A 25114-nucleotide genomic window follows, 5' to 3' on the forward strand; every position below is an offset into this window, starting at 1 on the left:
TGGGAAGCGGCGGCGTGTATTGGGGCAGGTTAGCGATCTGAGCTTGTTCTCCCGTAGATTCCTCTCTTCCCTCCTGTGTTGCCAGCACGTTGTTGGTGGAGATTGGGCAGCTTAGATTTTATTTCCTCTTTTTGGCATTACTGAGGATTCCTAGTTTGAGCCTCAGTTGCCTTTTCGTACTTGTTTTCTCCTGTTTGTCCGTAGTATTAATTTTGCAGGATCGCCTAGCAGTTCACTTAATAACTTATTTCTGGTGGGAGGTTGAAAAGAATTTGACCTGGTGGCCCCGAAAGGGAACCAAGTTTATTGTCTTTCCTTTTGAGTTTGCTTCCTGTAGAGAAATCGCGTGTGCATCTGACTCCTAGTCGGATGGGAGACCAGGTTGGCACGGAGTGATAGTCCATATAGGCTCAGGGGAATAGTTGAAGGTTAACGATGGTCCCCAAATTAAGCTTTGGTACTGGTGAAGAAAGAGAGAGAATTTAGTATGTTCCTGTGTTGGATTGTGTGTATGTATTTCCCTACACTGTTTTGTGCTTCTTTGTTCTTAAAACTTCATGATCATAGTTACAAAAATGTGATTATAAAGCTTTAGGATTGAGAGCCGCTGGAAGATGATAGAGTGCATGGAGCCCTGAAACAGTATGCATTATAACCAAGTATCTTTGGTGGAGGTCTTTTGCTTTTGGCAGTTACAGTCCTAATTACTTATTTTGGAAAGTAACGTTGAACTCTAAGATTTACTTCTAAGTAATCATAACTATATTTGTACTAGGTAAAAGTGTTGGCAGATCACTTGGAGATCTTTGCTCTGCAGACTTTTTGCAGAACAGTTTTCATGGAACAGTCTGTGAAGACCTGATGTTCTGATGAATGTGTTGTGTGATGACCTAATGACTGAATGAGATAGTTTGGAATCCATTTGAGGATGTGTTATCAAGTTGTGATGTATGATAACAGGTTGTTTTATCAAGTTGTCATATGCTGTAATAAGGTTGGACATTTGAAAATTTGGCTGCCTTTTTTCTTTGTCTAGATGAGTACTTGGAAGCTTCAGTGACACAGTGGAACTTACTTAAAAATAAATGGACAGAATAACTTCATAATTTGAAGTCTGTCTTGTCATTTGCTCAGGAGTTCTTTATTCTTTTCTTTCTCTTTCTCTTAGTTTAAATATAATTAGAGTTGATGGTACAAAAATTGGTTTCCTCAAGCATATCCTGAGGCTGTTAACACAAATCTTTTCCCTTGGAGTTTAATGTGGGAGGATTTGACAGTTAAATGTCTGCATGTGGTGCGCACAGAATTCTAATCACGGCAAGAAATTCTAATTTTGTATTTTATTACCCAAATTATTGTCAGTCTAAAACATATACAGCACTGTTTATTTCTGAATTGACTATACTTTGAGTGTCTTTCATAAATGTATGTTTATAAATATCAAGGGGGAAGGGAGGTGGTGGTGGAAATAACATCTATCTAGGCAAAGATTTTGTTCTAAATCCAACAGGCTATAGACAAAAATATTTAAATCTGCTTCTTACTAAGATAAGATTGTTCACCATTCACTGAGCTGTTTGAATATAGAGATCTAATATTTATTAAAATGTGAGTTTCTGAACTGATGTGTTGCTGAAGTTTACAAAGGAAGAAAGAAGGGGATAGGTAATAGGAGCTAACTTTTTCTACCAACGTTTTTGTTTGGTGTTTAGTTATTAAAACATTTAACCTCTTCTTAGAACGTTCTAATGAGGAAACGGTCTTTCCAAGATAGTATTCAAAAGTGGCTCAGGCAGTCTCCTCCCTGATTCACTGGGTTATAAGAGGAAGGGAAGGTAAAGCACAATCAGGCTTGCAAGATTCTATTACTGTTTTTTTTCAATCCGTTCAATTGTGTCCAATTCTTGGAGACTGCCTGGGCAAGTCCCTGCAGTTTTCTTGGCAAGGTTTTTCGGAAGTGGTTTGCCATTGCCTCCTTCCTAGGGCTGAGAGAGAGTGATTGGCCCAAGGTCACCCAGCCAGCTTTCATGCCTAAGGCAGGACTAGAACTCACATTCTCCCAGTTTCTAGCCTGACACCTTAACCACTACACCAAACTGTCTGTAGCTTATTACTGTAGCTTATCTCAATAACGTATAGCTCTGCCTGTGGAGTTGGTTTCCTGATATGGTCTGCCTTGTAGGTCTGATCAGGTAGAATGGCAGCAGCAGACAGTGGGACCCTGCAGAGCTGCCCTGGCAGGATTTGGGCTTGAGCAGCATCCTAGGTGTTTGTGTCATTGCAGGCTGCACAAAAGAACTCAGAGGGCTGTTCAGTAAGGTTCCTTGCTGGTGTATCAATATAGATACAGTGCAGTTCTAGAATTTTAAGTTAGTATATTCTTTCCATGTTGATTTTTAAACCACTATCATTACCAGAATGCTTTTGATTTAAGCCTAATTCCATTGCACCCACCTTCTTCAGTCTGATGCCTTTTAGATGTGTAGGATAACTTGGCCATTATTTCAGTATGGTTGGGGGGCACCAGATTGGAGAAGTCTCATCTTACAAGAGAAATGTGGACTTGCTCTCCTTCCACCCTGCACACCCCTCCCCCCAAGAACAACCAACAATGTGGTTTTGTGTCTAGTTCCACTATCCACCTTAGAGCTAATGAGAGGTAGTTATCCTTACTTTTCCTAATCTTAATATCTCTTAAAGATAATGTGATTGTAAAAATGCTTTATTTTAAACTGATGGAAATAAGTTTCAATATTATGCTTGCTGCATTCTCCCTTTGGGAGGTCTTGACTGAGATAATGCTGTGCAGTGACTAGCATAATAGAATCTGGTCTAAAGTATTTCATTGTGATTCATAGTATCAGTTGGTGTAACGTCCAATTTATTGTCTGCCTTTTTGTTTCCTATAGTGATTACCATAGTGATGTTGCTGAAAAACCTGTGAACCACTGTATACAGATACGCATTTTGAAAAACCCTTCTCTGTTGCAGATTGCAGTGTTGAGTGAATTCTGCATAGAAAGTGAGTTTCATGAATGGAGTTCCATACATGAAATGAATATTCTTGTGTTTGATTCTTCTTATAGCCCCTTTCTACTCCTCCAACCTCAGGGAATTAGGGATCTTTTATTATACCATGGTAACTGGCAGAAGCACTTCACAGGAAACTGATGCAGATTATTGGCAATTAAACCCATTGACCTCTATGGATTCAGAAGTCAGCCTATTCAATTTGGGATTGAATCTGAAACACGAGTTGGAAATTTGAATCTTCATGCTTCTCAATGGCTATTGTGGGAGGTCTGTGGACAGCACTTTCTCTCTCTTTTTCTACTTTTTAACAAAATTGGATTATACTTACAGGTTCTGATTACACCAATTTTCTGACAAATTGCTGCAGGACTTTTGATTCTCTTTTCCACTTTAATCTTTTTAAAATAATTTTTATATGGACATAAATTGTCTTCACCCATATGCACATATATTATAATCTTTAAGTTATTACCACACATTGTGTGGAGGTGAATACACTATGATTGTGACTTCTGGCCTGCAGTTTCAGTTGGATTGTTACTGAAAAATATTCTCATATTGTTTAAATATCGGGAAGAACTTCAGCCAGTGGAAGTCACATGGACACATTCATAATTCTTATTTCAACTCTTCTTAAATCAAGAAGGCTTCTGGCTAGATTTAGCCTGCCATGTTTCATGTGCTTCTTTTGGTTAGATTCTGTCTACATGAATAACATGTTCCTACACTTGACTATTCAACCTAGACTCCTTGATAAGCAGGTTGTGTGGAAGTCACGTTGCAAGCTAAAGTTTCTCAGGGCAGTAATGTTGGTTATGTCAGCAATCAGAAGTAGCTTAGCTCCAAGTGCTATGGATATAAGAAGGGTCTCCATGTTGGCAAAAGTCAAGCAACCATTTAACTGTCTTCAGCCTAGTAAAGTATTTAACCATTCCATGCCATTTTGTGGGACTTGGGAGATGTAACTTCTCTGCCATGGTGCCTGCCTGTGGAACAGCATGCCCCCAAAGATCCTTATGTCTGTGACCCTGTTGGCCTTTTGTCAGGTGCTAAAGCACTGATTGTTCCTCAACTGATTGGGCCAGTACATTAGGTAAACCCTCTTGGTTGGTTGGTTGTAGTTTCTCATTAATTGTAAGATGGAATGACCTATTCGTTAACTACCAGAAACACAGTAGTGAGATGGGCAGCCATATAAATAGTTTAAATAAATAAAAACCAATAAAAATAAAGCATCTGGGTAGCTTCTGCTGAGTTCAAGCCAGGGAGTCTGATAATATGGACCTCTCCATGTCAGAGCCAGTGCAACCTCTCTGGCCCATGTTTGTGGTGCAGCAATAATAGAGTTTGGCAGGAGGGAAGAAGTATGTGAACAGCCAATTCTATAGGTCAAAGCAGTCCACATGAAACACAGGATTTCCTGGAAGGTGATGGGGGTGGGAAGCAAAACAGTGAAAGTAGCCACCACAAATTTCATGTATTGTAAAAGTGGGATTTGACCCAGCCTGGATCCAATCACAGTGACAAAACTGCACATAGGCTGCAAGGGTTGGGCTTTGAGCCACATAAGGGTAATTTACACTAAATTTTGAAAATTAAACAAAAACAAGTATTTGCATACAAAATGATCTTTGTGTACAGCTGTCTGTAAAAAAGACTTCACATAGAGGCTCAGGTGTGCAGTTATTAAAGTTGACCACATCCTTCCATGCACTCAGTAGACTGAGGGTTCCTATGTGGATTTTTCTTTAATGTGTGGGATAAAGGAGTTTCTCTTAGTCCTTTCCATTGAAAGTTGAGTTTGTTTCAGCTGATAACAACAACAGCTTAAAGCCTGGATGTTATCAGTGACCAAGTAATCAGAAACCTGCCTTGTCCCAACATGTTTATCCTTAGCCATTTGCCTGTGTAAAGGAGAGTCCTTGTTTCTCCCCTAATCAGCTCTCCTTCTTAGTTTGCACCTAATTCTGCTACTTCTTTGTTCATCTGTATCTAGGACTATTTTGAAACCTTGTTGTTAAGTTGAAGAAAATATTGATTATCTTGGCCAGAACAAGTTGCTTGGTCTTGAGATATGCTTGAGATGCAGAACTGGACTTACATTGCCTTTGCAATCCTTTCCAGACATGACTGTTTTATTAGGGAAGAGTTTCCATAGAGTTACTGAGAGCAGGTTGTTCCAGCAAAGAATGCTGTGTCTATATAACAATACTCATGGTTTTGAAGAAGATGAAATAAAGAAAAAGCTTCAGCAGTTTATGGGTGGCTCTGTCGACCTTTCTAAAGAAGATGATGGGATTGGAATACTTACCCTGAACAATCCAAGGTTTATGAATGCATTTACAGGTAATAACAAATGTTTGATTTCTCTGATAGCAGGCAAACTTAAAAGTGAAAAGTATCAATTAGGGGGAAAAAAATTAATCACCATGTTGTGTGGTGGCCTTTTGACCTGAACAAGGACAGAGTAAAGTGCTCCCCCCCCCACAATTTGGGTTATTTTCCTGAGCTTGCCGAGCATCTGTCTTTCATAGTCAGATTCCCAACAGTGTCACTTGCTGTTGGCAGTTAAATTGTCTAATGTGTGGATGTAGCCAACAGTTGTGTTGCTCTGGTGGAGAAGCTCTCCTAGCTCCTCTGTCCCTTTGATCTAAACCTTCTCCTGCAATTTTCCTTCTCATGAATAATAATTGCATTTGTAAAGGGATAAAGGATAATAGCACAAGCAATTATTGTTATAAAGCTGTACTCTAAAGATGTTACTTGACTGTTTTTTCTCTTAATGGCAGGAACAATGATGATAGAACTACAGGAAAGAATTACTGAACTGGAAAATTGGAAGGATGGAAAAGGACTTATCATCCATGGTGCGGGAAATACTTTTTGCTCAGGATCTGATCTGAATGCAGTAAGAGCTCTTTCCAACTCTCAGGCAAGTGATGGCAGAAACCAATTTGCCATACACATCTCAACATTCTGAAGCATTTTTCCTTTAAAGAAAGTTGGCCCTGCATCTTAGTGCTGCACTAAGTGATAACAACAATAATAGAACATAAACATTGCTCTCATTTTGTGTTTGGTGCTAAGTGTCCAGTTGGCATTCCAGAAACAAATGACAATTGCAAGTGTAGTTGCAGTATTTTTGATTACTGCCTGTTTTCTTCGGTGTACTCTAATTTGATAGATAGATTTGGTTGAATTTCTCATACCATTCAGAAGAATACATCTCTTTGCAGATCAGATGATTAGCTTGGTTTCCCAAGCTGCCAAAGATGATTGTTTACCTTAAATTGCAGATCAGCTCATGGAAAAGAAAGCAAAGTGGAGGAAGGGAGATCTCTCCCTCTGAAAAGAGACAGAGAATTTTTCCCCCAATAAGAATCCTTGAACACCTTTCCTACCATTGTGGGAACCTCCGTAGACCTTATCTATCTAACCTTGCTGTTCTGAAGTTAGGGAAAAGATGAAACAGACAATTGGGAGGACTGTTCCTGAAAATGCAGAGTGGCTTTCAAATAAGAGCACTACCAATCCTCTTATAGACTCCCCAAAAGCAGGCAGAGAGGATTTATGTCAATCTTGGACTAGTGTAAACTATTTCTCTCCCATTGCTTGTAGGAACAGGGAAAAAGAAAGAAAGATAGAAACCCCAGCCCCAGGAAGTGACAAAAAATGTAGACTCTGGGATGGTGCCAGTAGGGCTTTGAATATTTTGGAAGTCCATGGGACAACTGATTAGGTTACCATGTTAGTGTAATCCTATAACTTCTTACTTAAAAGTGAGCTCCACTGAACTGAATGGAACCTGATTTCTGAGAAGTGTTGTAAAGGTCTGTGCTGTTAATTCTAAGGTTGGAGTCCTAAGTATGCTTGGAAATAAGTTCTACCCTGGAGATTTTTTTTCCATTTTTGTAAACTCCATAAATCCAGGAGAAATTGTCCTTGAACTCAGCGGGTATTTTATCATTTTTCTTCTCCTTGAATACCTCTTTCTTTCTGCAACTGTTTTCAGCCACAGTCTTTTGTTTATGTAATTGCAGGAGCAATAAGGAACTTGGATGTAGACAGCTGAAAGATATGTTGGTGTTGAATGATCCACCCACTGCTATAATGTGACAATTTACAATGGATTGCAAGCTATGTTGAAAAGTGCTGTTTTTCCTGAAGCCAGTAATGTTGGCTGCAGAAGAAAGAAGACTGTTTTGTTAATTTGTTCAGGGAGGCTTTGAGCCTTCATAGAGTAGATGGCCTCAGAATGTTCTGATGCCTGCTGTTGTGGGTTCAGTTTGCAAAATATAAGAGTTAATATAAATATATTCTCTTAATTCATTAATTTATGCCATTACCATCACCCAGGTTTGACTGAAATACACACACACACACGCTTTACTGGTGAAATCCATGCACAGCATGTTCTTTACAGGACAGAATGGTACAGGACAATTAAGATATTACAATAAACTTCAGCAGCAGCTTGTTGTGGTTCTGAAAGGAATGGAGGTGTGTGTATGGGTGTGTGTGAGAGAGAGAGAGAGAGGTTATATTTTTGAAAGTCATGAGTCAAGTTTCCAAAGGATTTGGGTAATGTAGTAAAAATTACAAGCATGATCCAATATACATAAGCATGCTACTTTACATTGATTACAGTGGGAAAGGGATTAAGGAAGGGATTCCATCTTCCTTTTGGCTGAGTGGTTCCCTGTTTTGTACTGCAGTAATGGGTTCTTTTTCTTTGCTTCCTGTTTTCTGAAGTTGAGGATGGTGCTTTCTAAATATGGGTAGGGATGCTCCAGTGGCCTTCAAGATCCTTGAAATTGAGTCTTCAGGCTGCATTTTGTTTTTAGCTTCTCTGTACTCTGTTCTCTTAGAGTAGTTTCTTAGTAGTAGTAGTCTATTTGTGCAGGGTTTCTTTAAAAAAAAGAGAGAGAATGGCACTATATGTGAAAATGTTCTGAAAGTCTTTGAAAGCTATATTTTTTTTATTTTTAAACTATATAATATATGAATTAGTATCTTGGGTTTCACTGCAAATTATCAAACATTAGTTTATGAAAGTCAATAAATCCTGATAATAATAGAATGTCAAAATAACAACTAAAATCAAAGAGAAAACCAAAAAAAGAAAGGATTGATATTATGAAATAAAATTCAAGAAAAACAGCAGGGGTTTAGCAAACCTTCATGACATTGTGTCAAATAGCTAATAACCCGTCCCTGTCTCAAATGTCAAGTGGTATACTGAGAAAATAGGAGAAGGATGTAATTTTCATGAACCCATGATTACCTTTTGGAAAGAATCCTTGATTTTTTCTAGATCTGTCCAAAGTAAATGGCAGAAAACTTGCAATTTCTATTGTTTGTATCCAAGTAAACAGAGCTAGAGATGGCTTCTCCAGACCAGTCTTTACTTGTTGAATTGAAGATAAGTCTTGTTGACCTCAGTGGTGAGCGTATATATTACTAGTCTCATTTTTATTTTTCATTTTTTATTGTTAAAAATTGTAACAACCATGCCAGTGGACACAGTTTGTTGAAGGGCATCTCAAGAGAAACTTTATTTTCATTCTCTGATGGTAAAAGAGAGATCTGACTTGGAGACTGAATCTTGGATGCTTCTTTTCAATCCACACTGAAACTTTTGAATCTCTTGCCTCTTCAGTAGAGGACTCTTTGCTGTAATATAGGCAGATTGGGAGAAGCTTTGATTTTGTATGAACCCTTCCACTCTCTGTACATATTTCTAAAATTGTGGAAAATGTAGAAACCCTGGTAACCAGTGGACCTAATTTCTCTCAAATTGGTTGCAGTAGGAATAGGAGAAGAAAATAGTAGTCTCCCTCCACACCACTGTCTCAACAACAGCCCAGTCTTCTTGAAAAGTTATTCTATAAAGAATGTATAAACTGGGCAGATTGTTTGGGAAATGCATTCTTTGCATGTTCACTGGAAATCAAGGTACTTGGAACACTAAATATATCAAGCAGATTGTTCCATTTTTATTATTAGAATATTTCCTGATAATTTGTTTCTCTGTTTTCTAGGATGGGATGAACATCTGTATGTTCATGCAAAACATCTTAACCAGACTCATGAGGTAGCGTGTGAAGTGTTTGTTTTGTGTATTTTTTTCTCAAAATGTACCAAGCTATGCATGAAATTTAGAGGTTGTATCTAATAATATTATGGTGCGGTTTTGTAGAGCCAGAAATGTTTGGAAACAGAATAATGGATTCTTATTTTAAAAAATCTGATTTCTAGAATTTGTTGACTTAGGGTCTTTTTTTTTTTATTGCTACTTGGGAAAAGGCAAGAAATCTTATAAAGTATATGAACCACTTCTTACAAATCCATCCTTCCTATCATCTTGAAAATTTGGCAAGCCTCATTTTTGCAACCTACACAGGTCCATGAATGGAACACATGCAGGGAATAAAACATGAGTTTAATCTACCATCTGTTCTCTCCATGCTCCCACATAAGTAGATTCTACTCTTCAACATATTTTAGTATCTGCTGTGGTGATTGGGGATCCATATTTCTCTTGCACTATTATATCATATTTCTGACCTTCAGTTTTATGAAGGCTTTTGGTTAAACATCTGACCTGGGGACTTGAAGAAATGGAAAACATTGTGGGTTTTTGACATTTAATCCCATTCCCATCATTTAGGACATTTCTTTAACAAGCCCGAGGTTTAGCACTTCCATGGACTTAGTAAAAAGCATTGAGGAATGCCTGTTCAAGGTCACTCAAGAACTATAAGTACACAATGGGCCATGAGGAGAAATTGGGAGAAAATGCTTAGCAAGTCAGTTTTGTGCAGCGCTGCAGGGCTGGGCCAAGAAATTTTATTGCCTGATACAAAGGACAAGATGACCTTTAATCTCCCATGCCAAAAGCTATCTGAACTGACAGCTGAAAGTTACTTTAACACTGTCTAGGACTGGCCCAACTTCTTTCTGAGAAGTGCATATTCTCAATTTCTTTCTGTGACCAGGTTTTAAATAGGGCATATTTAAAGAAACAAACCTAAAATTGAATTTTGTACCAGTTGCTGTGAGTCACATGTTTTGTCCACTTTGAGCTCCAGTGCATTTGAAAATTACAGGAAAAAATGTATTAATTTCTGGATGTATTCACAAATAATCTGGGGGAACATTACCCTGAACACTTGAACAGTGGAAGCTCTCTCCTCATACTTATTTACCTGTGCCTCAGAATTTATATACTGCTCCAATCAATGGAAACTCAGGGAGATGCATAACAAGAGATCCCTAGAAACCCATAACCCACATTAAAACAAAACAATAATAAAGAATGGCTTTAAGGCCTTCAGAAACATCAGAAAGGTAGGAACAACATATACCCCCCAGGGCAGTATATTTTACAGTGTTGGGGTTACTACAGAGAAGAGTGACTACAGGGTTACTACTGGCTTACACCTCGCTTTAGAACTCATGGGCTGGGATCCTCAGCAGACTTACTCTAGATGTTTTGACTGGATGGATCAAGTGGTCCCTGATGTACTACCAGGCTTCCTTGGATTAATTAGTGTATACACCAGGTTTGTGAGAAAGTTTAGAAACTGCTGGGGATGTATCTGATGAAATAGACCTTGAATGAATTTTTAAATCTGAAAAATGTAAGCAGTTTTTCCTGTATGAAATACTTACTGAAATGTGAATGCAAATATCAAGAATTGTATATATTGTAAGGATACTATTTCCTGGAATACTTTATCCTGTTTGAATCCATTGACGCCTTTGTCTTCACACATTGAATAAAATTAATATGCCCACTTGTCCTCACAGAACCACGGAGAAGGTCTCCTATCAGTACAGAAATATGTACATTTGTTCCTTTAACAAACCACTCATATTCTCAGGAATTTCTTCTTAAGTTCTATTCAAAATCTTCTCTCATAATTTAATTTTGTTGGTTTGGATTGCACAGCCCCATTCAGATACTATTTTCTGAAGCATATTTAGGGCAAGCGCTTCTTGCTACAAGTCAGTGAGAAGCAATGTTGAAATAATGCAAATGGATTAATGCCAGCCTTAAATTATCTGAAAAACATTTCAGACTTTTGGGTGCTGACTTCAGATTTCTGACGATGTCTTCACAAATCATGTGCAGTTGCTAGTTTCCTGCTGGAGTTGCTTGATAATTTGCTTGAGATGAATAGTCCAATTTCTACTTATGTAATGCTGGGTGTTTTCAGATTTTATATTTTTTGAATTGTTTCTTTTTGATTTCTCCTGGTATGTAGGTTACCTCTAATCACAGCTGCATTAGTTCAGGGGAAAGCTCTAGGTGGAGGAGCAGAAGTAACCACTGCATGTGATTTCAGGTAAGCTTAAAAGCATCACCCATAGATCTGGGGCCCCATACAGATGCTATTTCCTCCCCAAATTGTCCCCCGAGGAAGCGTGGTAGCAAATCTCAGTGCTATCTTATCTATTATTCCCTTGCTGTCCTAATTGTCCTGTCGTGCTATGATATATTTTAGTATTTTTCTTTAGCTCTATTATTATCCTGCCTTTATTTTTGTCTGTCTATCTCAAGGTATATTTGAATGTGTGCACTTTACTTTTCAACTAAATGTTTGATGATTTAATTCTGTATTATAAAACACTGATTCATGAGAACTCTAACTTCAACAAGAAAATTTGCTATTATTCCTTTAGTTATAACTATAAAAAAGTTAAGCAATGTCCCCCTCCTTTTTTATTTGAACAATTCATTGTGGTTATAGGCCTGAGAATTAGATCCTTGTCTTGTTTAAAAGCAATGCACCTAGTGCAGTAACCTATTATTTTCCATTACACAGCAAGCTTCCCTTCTTATTTCATAAGAATATCAGTTGAAATTCCTCTTCCTTGCCATTCTGTTTCCTTTGTCTAGGTCACAAAAAACTATCTGCTGATAGGAAATTGAAAGTCTCTCCCAATTCTTTATTTTACATGCAGCTTTCTGGATTGTTAAAAGCCAATAACACATTTCTCCAGGTGCCCCCAGTCATGTCCCCTGCATAGCCCATGCTGTGTCTCAGGTGCCCCAAATCTTCTCTCTTGCAGGTGGGTTAAGCTCATATGTTAATACCTGCCTGAGATGATCCAATAAGACTCTGTCCTCTGGAGGGCATTGGCCAAGTGAATCCTGATTTTCCCTAATACTCTCCAAATCAGTCTGCAACCTATAAATCTTTGGAGGAGGATGAAATTTTTCCTTTTATATATTTCGGGCATAGACCTTCAACCAGATCAGAATATTAGATAATTAAAACAGTAAATACCAATTAATTTATGGAATATTCAGAACAAGCTGTCATATGTTAACTATAATAAGAATTATATCTATATCTATCATGACTGTCTCCCTGTTTAAAGGGCTGTATCAGAGTACCTGGTTTGAATAAAGACATAAAAGGCATTCTGTTGAATGGGCTCATATGCCTCTTGTAGATCTTTACATTAAATGCATGAACACTAGTACAAGTGGCTAGATTCTTCATCACAGTTTAGACACAGAATTTAAACTTTGGTCTCCCAACTAAATTTGAATTTGCTCTTTAAGATGGTCTAGTGTAGATGATTTAGAAAGCAGTCTTTTGTTGTTTATTTTTCATTACCTACTTCCATGTATCTCTCTACCTTCAATGAAGCTTCTTAATTTGCACTTCGACTGTATCTCTTGGACAACTCAGGGGACTGTTTCCTATATGCCAGGCCATCCTCTCATGCTACAGGCTTTGACCAAAGTGAGATAGAGGGGAAAGAAGCTAAATGGCCTAGTAACAATGGGGAAAATAGCTGATAGATCTCTCCCTCTAACTGGAAAAGTTAGCTTCCAGTTCTTGGGAATTCCTCTTTTTTATCAGTCAGATAAAAGGAGATGAAATAGTAGACTTTTAAGGAGATTTAGCAGACCATCCTTGCTCTTGAGACAGCTGTGCATTTTCCATGCTTGTTTCTTGTAAGACAGCTGCATAAGCATGTCAGAACAATCTTAGCAATTTGGAATTTGAGCATCCAAATATAGTGCTGGTCTGTGAGCTGCATTATTATGTATAAATATCAAGCAAAAAAAAAGATGTGGCAAATAGAGGGAAATGGGAAACTACTGGGTACTGGTTTATTTGTTACTGAAGGGCTGCTGTATCATCCAGCCTTTGAATCTCTCTATGTAGCAGTATCATTTAAAATTAGTCTGAAATAAAATTTATATCTAATTCTAAGATACAGATCTTAATCTCTCTCTGTATCTAAAACCCATTTACAACCCACCACACCATTAAAACTGACATTACTAAGAGGCAGCTAAAATTAAACATCATGTTTCTACCAAGACTTTCTCCAAATTTTGTAAGTTAGCCATAAAAAATATTTTGAAGTGCCTTGATATTGACATATGGAAATTATTTTGGTTGTAAGGTTCACATGGCGAATGCTTTGTGAACATTGCATATACCTTCAGCTGCCACATGTGCTGTGTTAACTCAGTTGCATGATTGTTTGCTGTTAGATTTGGGTACCTTTCTTCTCTGGTTATTGTTGAGAACATTTCCTCCACTCCACCCACTTTTTCCTTGTGCTTGGCTCAGGCACCAGTGACTGGAGTTTAGAACATAAGATGTAATTCCTTGTACTTCAGGTAGCTCACATAGTATACATTTGGCAAAAAGCCCTAATCAGAAAATGTGGCTTTGAACAAGGTCAAATGAGAATAGCTCAGTGCAGAAATTTCCTCAGCTTTCTCCCCCAACACAACCCCCCCCACACCCTTTGCTTTAGACCCACAGATTTGATATTACTGTATAATTACAGTCATGAAACACTGTATAATTTACAGGATTGTCTGGAGTGAGAAGCATTAGTTTGATTTCCCATGTTTTAATTCTTCTCCTAGCTAAAGATCTTGCTTTAATTTCAATCTATTTAACATCCATCCCAATGCAACTAGCAATAAAGTAGGGGAAACCTGTATCGTTTAGGTAGCCCCTTCTTGTACCTGTGAAAATATAAAAAGCTGACTGAGGTAGACAGAATGCCTGTCTCTTCCGCATACTGTTCCACATTGGCCTTCCAGATGTGTTAGGAGACCCTTAACCAAGATAGGAAAGCAATGGCACCCTCTTGTTTACACTCCCCCGCAACTGGCATTCAGGGACCAGAGGCCTATGGTCCTGGAAGTAATATATAGCCATTGTGACTTGTAACCATTAAGAAATAGAAGTGTGTACAATAGTTCTGTGCCAATGTTAACACACTAAAGCTCTATGCAGCCATAGAGCTTTAGAGTAGGATAAGGCTTTGTAGGCTACTCAGTTTATTCCTTTGCTCAGTGGAGGAAATCAGGAGTTAGGATATTCCAAATGATGATTGTACAGCCTTTACTCTTCAGGAAAACAAAAAGAAAACCACCACTATTCCTTTAGATACTTCATTCCATTGCCAAATTACTTGTATATGTATGTGTTTTAAGATAATCTCCTCTGAGTCAAGCCTGATTTCTGGTAACTTCATGGGCACATCCATATAGTAGTTAGTGTGGGATAGTAAGATAGAAGTCCAGGCAAACCAGTTGTTTCTTTTTCTTCCCCAAAGCCTACAATATGACCCAGTTTTGAAGGCTTGGATGCAACAGTAATGTATGCCAGTTTGGGTCTTAGTTGCTGGAAGTACTATTTAAATAGGATATGCCATGGCATGGTCCTCTGCATCCATCTCAGTTCATGCTTTAGGCCTGCTAGTATCTGTTTCTCTAAGTGCTGGAAATTGCACCTCTCCCAATCTAAAATGACACCATTGATGTGTATTAACTAGGGTAGAGATTTGTACAAGCTTTTGGCACAATCTCCTAATTCCCATTCCCAAACCCTAAATTTAAATATGAATCCCCTAAAAGCGTGTGCCCTACCTGCTGTCTTTCTCCTGATTTCTTTTTTTAATTGTGTCTTAACCCTCCCAACAACTGGAAAAGGAGAGCCTATTTCAAGACCAGGATAATTTTATATGCATTTACTGTATACATACCGTATATATGTACCTGGCAAATATGACAAGCAAAGCCTTGGCAAGGATGGTAGGAAAGGAAGATTTAATAGAGGTGTATTCATAGGCTCATCTGTATGTACAGCACTGTGTATCCATGCCAACCATGGAAGTGATACTCAGCATACCAGTGGTTTCTTGTCCTCTTCTGGCCAAACTGTTTGCTTACAGGAGGCTGAACAAGGGCTGCAGGAGACTGATTCTCACTGATTTAATAGGGAGAGGGAAGATAGAACTATAACTTCCTGCTAATTAGATTGGATGATGGAATGAAAAACCTTCACTAATTTTCCTGGGAACTTGTGTTCAGTGAAATACTGAGATAAATAGATGAATTGCTCAGGCTATGTCAGGACAACAATAACAGTGGTAGAACTATGATGGGAGCCTTTTTGTGTGGGGATGATGAAGTTGTGGCTCAACACATTCAGTGGGAGTTAGGTTCCTATTTTAGATTGACTTAGATCACTTCCAGATACTGTATGCTTTCTCTCTGAATTTTCACAAAAGAGTAAAGATGCAATCAACATGATGTTGGTTCCTTTATTGGAGAGTCAACCCCCAGTCTCATACCTGATCAAACTGTTTTCTTCTCTGTGCTTTCCATTGCCAGATGATTTGGGACCTATGAGATTCCTGAAGCAGAGTCCTGGTCACCAGTCCTGGTCACCAGCAACCATAGTTATCTGGCCTCTAACCATAGTAGATTCCTCAGAGCAGGCTGGGATGGGTCACTTGAAAGAATTCAGTAGAGTGAAAAACATGTGAGATATCTGGAGCATGTAGAAACAGTTGTTGGATAGGCAGAGAACACAGAAATGTATGTGTGTGAGAGAGACAGGCATAAAGACACCAGAAAAAGTGAAGAGACTTTCAGATCTATGACCCTGTTCCTCTGCACCTTGCATGCACCTGCCCATTAGTAAAGCTAGGAAGCTAGATAAATTCTTTGGTACTACTTAGTTTTGGTGGGAGAGAATTGTAAGCAATCTAACTAGCATTCCAGGGCATTTCATTTCAATCACATGTTCACAGAGAGCAACCAAAGCTTTGTCTTGTGATACTTTAGTCTTTTTCTTATATTTAAATTCAGAGCAGTAAACAAGACAGTTTCTATTTGAAATTCTGTTGCCTCCTCCTTTTACAATAATGCATTCTTCTCAGGCTAAATATCACACAATGCTTTCACATATTCATGAGCTGTTCTTGAGAAATACAAGCTAAGAAAACACTGCTCTGAGATTGGCACTCCATGTTTGTGTGAACAAAAGACATTCCTGAAGCCATAGTATAGGCTGATTGTGTTCATGAAGTCACCTATTGACAATTTGATTTATCTTGATGAAATCTTTGTTGTTGTTATTATTATTAAATAAAATGCCATATTTAATTTTAAAGGTTTGAATTTAAGAAGGATTTTAGAATGGCTGGAGATACAATAATAAGAATTTTGAGATGTCTACCATACGATCTGAAATCCATAGAGTGATAATATCTTTACTGGGACCAACTGGAGTCCCAGACTGTATAAGTGTTTTGAGTTCTTTTGTGAGAAAAAGTTCTGAAGAACTTAAAAGCCTGCACAGTATTTTATACTAGTTTGTTTGGTTCCAATCAAGTTATATCAAGCTATGGATTTTGAATTTCTTTCAAAGACCAACATGCTTCAAACAATACAGGAAAGTGGTATTTTCAATAGCAGCACTAAATAACATGTACTGCAGTGTTCTGAATTTTTGCCTAACTGCTGGCATTCTTCTATGTATTGAGGAAGTACCTGTCTATCAAGAATTGTAACCCCTCAAAAATCTTTGTATATCCAAAAACCAATTTGTGCAGGTACCACACGTGCACATTAAGCAAGCTATTCTTTAGATAGCCTTAAAATTAAAATCCATTTTTGGGTAATGAAGATGACTTACTTGAAGGGCTGAGTTTTATTGAGAAAATGGCTTTGCCCATCATAAGCACCCTTCTCTCTCCACTCATGAAATCTCTCTCCCTTCCTCCTAAGAGAGCAGCTGTTAGAAGTTCCCTTTGCCTTGCAACAGGCTGTAAGTGCAAAGCAAGGTCTTTTCACTGGCAGCACTCCCTTTTTTGAAAGGCCAGGCAAAACCCATCACCATAGGCCTTTAAAATGCAGAGAAATGGCCTTTCTTATGCAGGCCATTGTTACCTGGCTTAATAGTTAGCATGCATCTCTGCCTGCAACCTGTTTTTATCACCTGGGTCCCATTTATTGACATTCTGTCAACTATTTTAGAATATGTCATCCCTGTTGTAAAATGCATTGAGCTCCCCTATATAGAGAAAGGAAAGGGTCTGAACAAACCAAGCAGGAGGTCTGCAGTCTGGTAAATGTGTCAGGATGCAGGTGTTTTTCCTCCCTGACTTCCTTTGTCAAATCATGTCATAATTGTCTCCTCTCAGGCTTGTCTTTTTCACTGATGACCTTGACATTGATCCCATTCTTTTTCTCTCCTGCATGAATATTCCCCACAGACATACTTGCCTCCCACCAGTAACCTCCTCCTGTCCCTCAGTTGGTGTCCTCACTTCTCCCTGGCCCATATGCTCTTCTCACTTTCCCTTTTCACCATAACCTGCACTGCTCCACAGTCCCATGCAAACAAATGTTGGAGAAAGTATGAATTGTGGAGACAAGTAGCTATTGTCAGAAGTAGCTATTTACACTGGCATGCCTCTTCAGGTCTTTGGCCCTACTCCAGCACACTGTAGCACTGTCATTAGCTTCCTAGGAGCTGGGCTAGTTCTCTTCTGCAGTATGGCATTAGCTTCAGGATTGTGTGGTACGTTGTGTTTTTCCACCCCCTTTTAAAAAAGCACAATAAAGAATGACAGAGTATTTTCACAAGGGTGTGATAAATGGCAGAGTCCTGACTACAGTAGCAATTAACCATTCCCTGCTACTTTGCCAAGGTATAGGATAATATCCCTGCCCATTATTACTTTTAGCAGAACCTCTTTTTGTCTGCCCTGTCCTACTTAACAGATCCTGCAAGCTGTCCAGTTTCATTTGTTTCAATTAAATGCTGCCCTTGACCTACCTTTTTCTCAGTTAACTACATGAAAAATTAGCCTTATTAGCAGTGTAGATCACTATCTGGGCCAGTTTAAAATTAATTCAAGACCAAGAAACTACATTTGCTGTCTTGATATGATTCTTGTGTGTGTATGATGCACGTCACCTATTATACTATGCTGTACTTTTGTTTTATGGATCTCCCCCATCTGTGCTGGATTTCAGATACTATAATCTGGAGAGATTTGGAGAGACTAGCGATCCTGCACTTTTCTGGGTATATTTTTCAACATTAGTCACTTTCATAAGCTTATCAAATTTCACTACAATCAACTGAACCGTTTCTCTTGAATCATCCACTTCATAAATACATTTTTTAATTGTGGTCTTCATTAGTGGAACATGGCATTTAGTTTGCTACTGAACACAGTGAGGTGCCTTTGCTTTATTACAGTCAGCAATGAATTGGATTGATAGTTTAGTGCATCAGCTGCTAAGTATAATGAACAGAGGCTTTGAGTCTGCATTTCATTTGGATTTGTAGTTTTTGAAGAAAGAGAGATTATTAATCTGTTTATTGACAGTTTGTACTCTTTTCCTAATGTATAATATGATTTTCCCCTTAAAAAGCTCAGTACGTAAATAATAGTTTTTCATTTAATTTTGAGTTTGGTCAGATCAGATGAAGAGCATGTGACCACAGTCACCTAGCATTAGTGCAGATATAGTGGAGTTGATATTTCTTCTTGCCCTCCTGGTGGCTGCTTCATTACCTCAGAGACTAAGGTGATGAGAAGAGCCACCGAAGTTCTCTTTCTCTTGGATCTGGAAAGGCAGGGAGAAAGGAATCATCCTCATAGTTGCAATTAATTAAAAAAATTATTTTTAAAGTCTCCAGTCTATTTTGTTTAGGAACCCATGCACAGTAAACAGGGCAGTAGTCAGAGGTACAGAGTCAGTCTTCCTTCAGCACAACTGGAAAATCACAGGCTAGAAAGCCCATAGGTCAGGAATGCTTTAATTCCGATTCCTGCACTAAGCATGGATTGGACTCAATGACCTAAATGGCTCCTTCCAATTCTGTGATGACAGGTATACAAACACATGTAGTAAACAATCCATTGTTAAAAAGCACAGCCTGTTTTTCTAGCTCTGCATAATTTTGGTGAAAAGCATCATAGACTTGGATAGCAAATACCGGAAGAAGCTCTTGTGGAGTAACTGGATAAATGTGGGCTAGATAGTACTACAAGCTGGTGGATTTGCAACTGTTTAAACAACCACATCCAGAGAGGATTCATAAATGGTTCTGCATCTACCTGGAAGGAAGGACTGTGTGGGTTTTCCAGGGCTTTGTATTCAGCCCAGTGTCATTCAACATATTTAAAAATGATCCACATGATACCATAGAAGGGATGCTTATCAGATCTGGAGATGACATGGGGTGGGGGAGGGAGGAATGCTAATACCTCAGAGGGCAACAGCACAATTCAAAATGACTTTGACAGATTTGAACACCAAGCCAAATCCTGTAGGATGATAATTCAGCTGTGATATGCATATGGTCCATTTAAATTAAAATGCATAGATACAGAATTGGGAAGACCTGGCTTGGTGGCAATGTGTGTGAAAGCAGGAACTAAAAGTCCTAGTGGGCCACCAGCAGAATGTGAGGAAGAAGTCTATTCTTGGATTTTATCAGAAGCATTTCATCCAGTTCATTGCAGGTAACAAGTCCCTTGGACTATTTGTTTAATTTGCTGCCTGATTCCCAACAACTCTGGGCAGTTTACAATTTAAAAATTTACAAAAAAAGGCAAAGAGATCATGAGTGGCCCAAAGACAACATATAACAAACGAAAAACCTATTAAACACTCCCCACCCATCCCCACCCCTGCCAAGCAGGGGCTCATCCTTCTCCCTGCCTCCAAGCCTGGGAGAAAAGTCAGGATTTTAATATCTTTAAAAGGGACACAAAGAAGCTAGAGTAAATTCAAAGGAGAGCTACCAGGATGATAAAGGATCTCAAAACCAAGCGTAGCAGAAACAGTAAAAGTGCTGGGCATGCTTAGTTGGTAAAAGAGAAAAGTAAGGAGAGATATGGTAGCACTCTAGAAATATCTAAAAGGCTGTCCCATGCAAGAGGGGCCTGAGCTATTCTGTGATGAAATTGACAGCAAGACAACAACCAGTGGGTTGAAATACAAAGAAAGATCTAAGGTGCTCATTAGGAAGAAGTTCCAAGCAGTGGAATAATCTTCCTAGAATAATGGACTCCTTCTTGCTAGAGGTTATTAAAGGAGGGCTGGGTGGCTACCTGTCAGAGATGATTTAGTGGATTCCTTCAAAGAGCAGGTGGATGTAGTAGACAAGCTGTAAGGTTCCTTTCAGCTTCGACATCTTATCAATCTGTGATTGACTTCATATATTCCAATTTGAATCTGGAGAGGAAGGGTTTCTACCTGACCTCTCAAAGATGTTTCATGATGGCAGGGACTGAGATTTTAGGTTTGTGTGCACTTACTTTGGGAGTAAAACAGTAGCAGATTGTCAAGAATACTTGGGTAGGTTTTCATTTAGGGAGAAGTTGTGGTGCCATCCACAACTTCTGGCTTGTCTGTAAGATCAGCCAGAACTTTTGGATAGGTATTGTGTATGCTTTCCACTATTAATTCCAGCATAATTTTTTATTTTCTCTTGAAAAAGAGATGATTAAAATTGATAATATTGTGATTTTCCCCAATACCTAATTTGCACTTTTGTAATTGTGGGACATGTGTTTGTTCATTGCAACTTATCATTTTAAAGCATTTGCAGAAGTAACAAACAATAGTGTGGCAGGAGGAAAATATTTGAGCAAGATATGCTATGATGGACATGAGTTTTAAGATCTTTATAAATGTGTGAACTGGAATGTCAGTATTAGATCTAAAGAATAATGTTTAGAAATTCTGGATTAGGGGATACTTTTAAAAATGATCTATTTGTGTTGTATTACTTAGGGTAAAATTTCTGCAGATCAGTTCCCTGATGCTTGGTTAATGTGTCTAATATTAAAAGATGTTCATTGTCAGCAAGTCTTGTCCAGAAGTGTGCTTTGCATAGAAACGAAGCAAAGAATGTGATGGTATCATTGCAACACTTTAAACAGAATATTCTTTTTCACTGACAGGTTAATGACTCCAGAGAGTGAAATTAGATTTGTCCACAAGCAGATGGGCTTAGTGCCAGGCTGGGGGGGAGCTGCCAGGCTTACCCAAATCCTTGGCAGCAGCCCTGCCCTCAAGTTGTTGAGTGGTGCTGTGAAACTGGATCCAGAGAATGCCCTTCATATTGGCCTGGTAGATTCCATCTTGACCTCATCTGATGAACTTGAGTCTCTGAGAGAGATGCACACATGGCTTGAGCTATACACAATGGGCCCTGCTGAAGTAATTCAGGCTGTGAAGAAAGTTGTTTCAGCAGGAAGAGAGCTACAATTAGAAGCTGCCTTGAGGAGAGAAAAGGAGATATTTGGAACAGTTTGGGGTGGTCCTGCTAATTTGCAGGCATTGGCTCAGAGAACAAAACATAAATGAGTAATACATAAAAGAAATAGTTTTGATCTTACTTAGTTCAACTAAAACAGGTGCTGCCAAAGACGACTTGTGGGAAACTTTCCAAACATTATGAACTCAGTAGGTCTTAACCTTATTAGACCATCCTGCCTGGAATGCCACTGGCACCCCATTGACCATCAACTAAAGGTGCCACCACAGGCCTTTTTTTTTTTTAAATACTCCCCTCTTCCTCTACTGGTCTTGCCTCTCTTTCTCCAAAGACTCCCACTCAGATGGTACTTCCTGATACCTGCAAGCCCCACTTGGAAATTAATGTGCATAAAGTGGCATGCTTTTAGTGTAAGAACCATCAGACAGTGTTCCTCAGAATTTTCAAATGCTGGCATTATGATGTGCGGCTTGCATATATAGACATTGTGTTGAGAAGCTGCCTTTTCAGACAGGTTTAGTTGACACTGGTATCCTCCGCTCTAAAGTCCTGGAGATGATCACAAATAATTTATGATTCCTACACGTCATACCTTTGAATAACTAGCTCACTGTGAATTGAGCCATTACCCCAAATTGAAACTGCAAAAATATCAAATACTTTTTCTTTGTTAGCAGTTCTTTCTGGTTATTTATAAGCAAAGCTCCTGCCTTCAAGCCTCATGTCTAACAAATGGGTTCTTATTCCCTGAACTTATTCTCTTGGAGGCATTCATTTTCAGTGTGAACTTCTTACCTTCACTCTATATATTTATAAAGTTGATGTAAGGAAGAAATGCTCACTCTGCTGCATGGCAAAATTTGACGTTTTCATATTCATGCTACCATTTGCCACATTCACTTGCAATGAATAATTACTGAACATAGACATCAAAAGTATGTACGGGGGTGTGCGTGTGACTCTCTTAGGCTGAGATTCCTACATATCTCATGCTAGAAGTAAAAGTATCTGCTGTAGCACTCAGTACATCCTGCATACTCCTTGTTCAGCTTATACTAGCTGGTCAGCCATAATAGTATAAGCAGGGCTATGCAATGCTTCCGATGCACTTCCCAAAAGTGCTTTGGAATACATGGAATAGCAAATGGAGCACCTGTCTGTAACTTTTTACAACAGCAGTTAATTTTCCCAGGATAGTGCAGCAATTGGGTTGTTTTCTGAAGGACCATTCTGGAATCAAATCCAAAGAACTGCACAGCCTTAAAACTAATCTTTGTGAATAAGCTTAAATTGTAATACCACATTCCACAATCTAGGTACCTGTTCAGGCAATAATTGAGTCTTTGCTTGCTAGCTGAGACTGGATACTCAGCACAACCATATACATATCTACTCTAGTATCAGTATATTCCATTGAACTTACTCCTAGACTGGTGAGTATACATAAGGTTGCAGCTTCACTCTATAGTCCTTGGATATCAGGAAGTTTGAAGTAGTAGATGAATTCATCAACCTAGATTGCCTTAACAGACCTCTGCTAACCCATGATAATAGCTTTTGCTGAGGAAAAGGAGTTCACTGCTGAACTTACCATTAATAAGTATCTCATCATTATACTTTTCTTGAGATCAGAGAGAGTAAGTACCCTTCCCAGCTGCAGACAGAAACCTGAAGAAAGTGGCAAGGCTTCTGGAAGTACAAAAGGAATTTTCACTTCTCTTAGTTCATCGCTTCAACAAGATGTGCTACCAGACCAAAAATCTAACCTTCCCTCTGTCTGGGAAGGAACGAACTACGTCCCATCATTCACCATTCTAATTAAAGTTGAACATATAGCTGAGGATATTAGATCAATTTGGGAACATCTACAGCTGGGATAGATGGTCTCTTCAAATCTGCAGACTTGTGTTTATTGCAGTAGCCTTAGTGAATCTGTGGAAATGAAGGCCTGGTGCTATCTTGTAAGCAGATTTGAGTATGTATTAATTGCATACCTACAGGATACAATTTACTAGCAGGAAATGAGATATGGGGAGAATTTTAAAAAATCAGTTAAGCACATTTAATAATTCCCATTGAATCAAGCATTTTCTTCAGGTAAAATACATGATTGGGATATCTGTACTTCTAATTGGAATCTGTTGTGCGTCTAGCCTCTCTTATGAAATTATTTCAAATGATTTATATGGAATTAATTAAAATTTAATTTTATTGTGAACCTGAGCAAAAAGTACAATAATATGAATTATATAATTGTTCAGTACCTATAAACATTTTGTTCAATTCTGTAAAGGAGATTTATGGGCAGAAATAAATGATTTAAATAAGCTGATTGATCAATGGTCCCTGGTTATTGGCAGGTAGAGTAGGAATTGGTGCAATTTGATATAAGCCAGATTTGCTTATAACAGGGGTGATAATTATGTATCTGCCGCCTTAATTTCTTTAAAACTCGGATGTTGAATATCTTGCTCTATTGCATATAACTTTGTATCTACTCTTAAGATGTTTAGAAACAGCTCAAACTAAATGTTTTAAGAGCTATGGTTCAGGTCTCTTGGTGTGTTATCAATCAAATGCTCTTCCATGCCTGGAATACAGACTAGTTTCCATAGATGTGCGCATGAGATTATGTTGCTTAATGTATGAGTTAAAATAAATCTTCATGGAGAGAACTTCGGCCTCCTTGATCCTTGTGGATAATTTTGCATCTTCCTGGAAGAAGATATAGAAGAAGGAAAGTACAGACTCAGATTTAGCATACCTGTGTCTCTCAGTCCAACGTTTTCACCTCATAGGGTTTAAAATGTGTTAATCTAAACAAAAAAACATTGTCTCTCTGAGTCTAATGTCCAGGATAGCTGGAGTACATCGCTTATTACTGCAGAGGCACTAACCGTTTAATAAATATTCTGTCCATTCTGCATAGAAGAGACTTCTTCCTTACTAGATATGTTTTAAAAGTGATTATTAAGCCAGTCCCCCATGTTTTATTGCAGTTGGTTTTTAAAAAAAAAAAAAACCAAGACTGGCATTCGGGCCTAATAACCCCCTTGCTAATTGTGTGGGCAGGTTGGGTGAGGAAAATACACATTTTCTGGTAGCTGACCTGTCTATAGAAATATCCAAAATAGTCACTAAATTCTGGTTTATTGTTATTGTGGTAAGGTGATTATGGATGTAACTCTGGGATTGTTACTCTGATATGGATTTATTCTATTAATTGTCTGAATAATTTTATATTCTTCCTTTCATCTACATGCATTAGAAATTTGATTCCTGAACAAAATAAATACATTTACCAGATTAATTGCCATCTTAAGCAGTTTTTTACCATGGAAGCAGCATACATAGTGCCTGGAATAAAGAACTATGGAGGTTCAAGCACTGCATTATTTTATTTTCAGCTATTAGAGGTGGTTGTGTTCAACCTACATTTGATGGTCTCTCAATACAAAGTACGTATTATTTTTTATATACTGCAATATATTTCA

General features: G+C 38.3%; 1 protein-coding gene across 1 annotated transcript; it reads left to right on the top strand.

The window, feature by feature from the left end:
• Positions 1-24930, top strand: ECHDC1 (ethylmalonyl-CoA decarboxylase 1). Its single transcript, XM_063310284.1, has 7 exons — positions 1-28; positions 2910-3022; positions 5158-5379; positions 5823-5965; positions 9075-9127; positions 11304-11384; positions 21304-24930. Exons 3-7 carry the CDS (start codon positions 5160-5162, stop codon positions 21707-21709), a joined length of 903 nt encoding a protein of 300 aa, XP_063166354.1. The 5' UTR covers positions 1-28; positions 2910-3022; positions 5158-5159; the 3' UTR covers positions 21710-24930.
• The last annotated feature ends 184 nt before the right edge of the window (positions 24931-25114 follow it).

The sequence above is a fragment of the Candoia aspera genome, chromosome 1 (genome assembly GCF_035149785.1).
Source record: "Candoia aspera isolate rCanAsp1 chromosome 1, rCanAsp1.hap2, whole genome shotgun sequence".
In the NCBI taxonomy this organism is placed as follows: Eukaryota; Metazoa; Chordata; class Lepidosauria; order Squamata; family Boidae; genus Candoia; species Candoia aspera.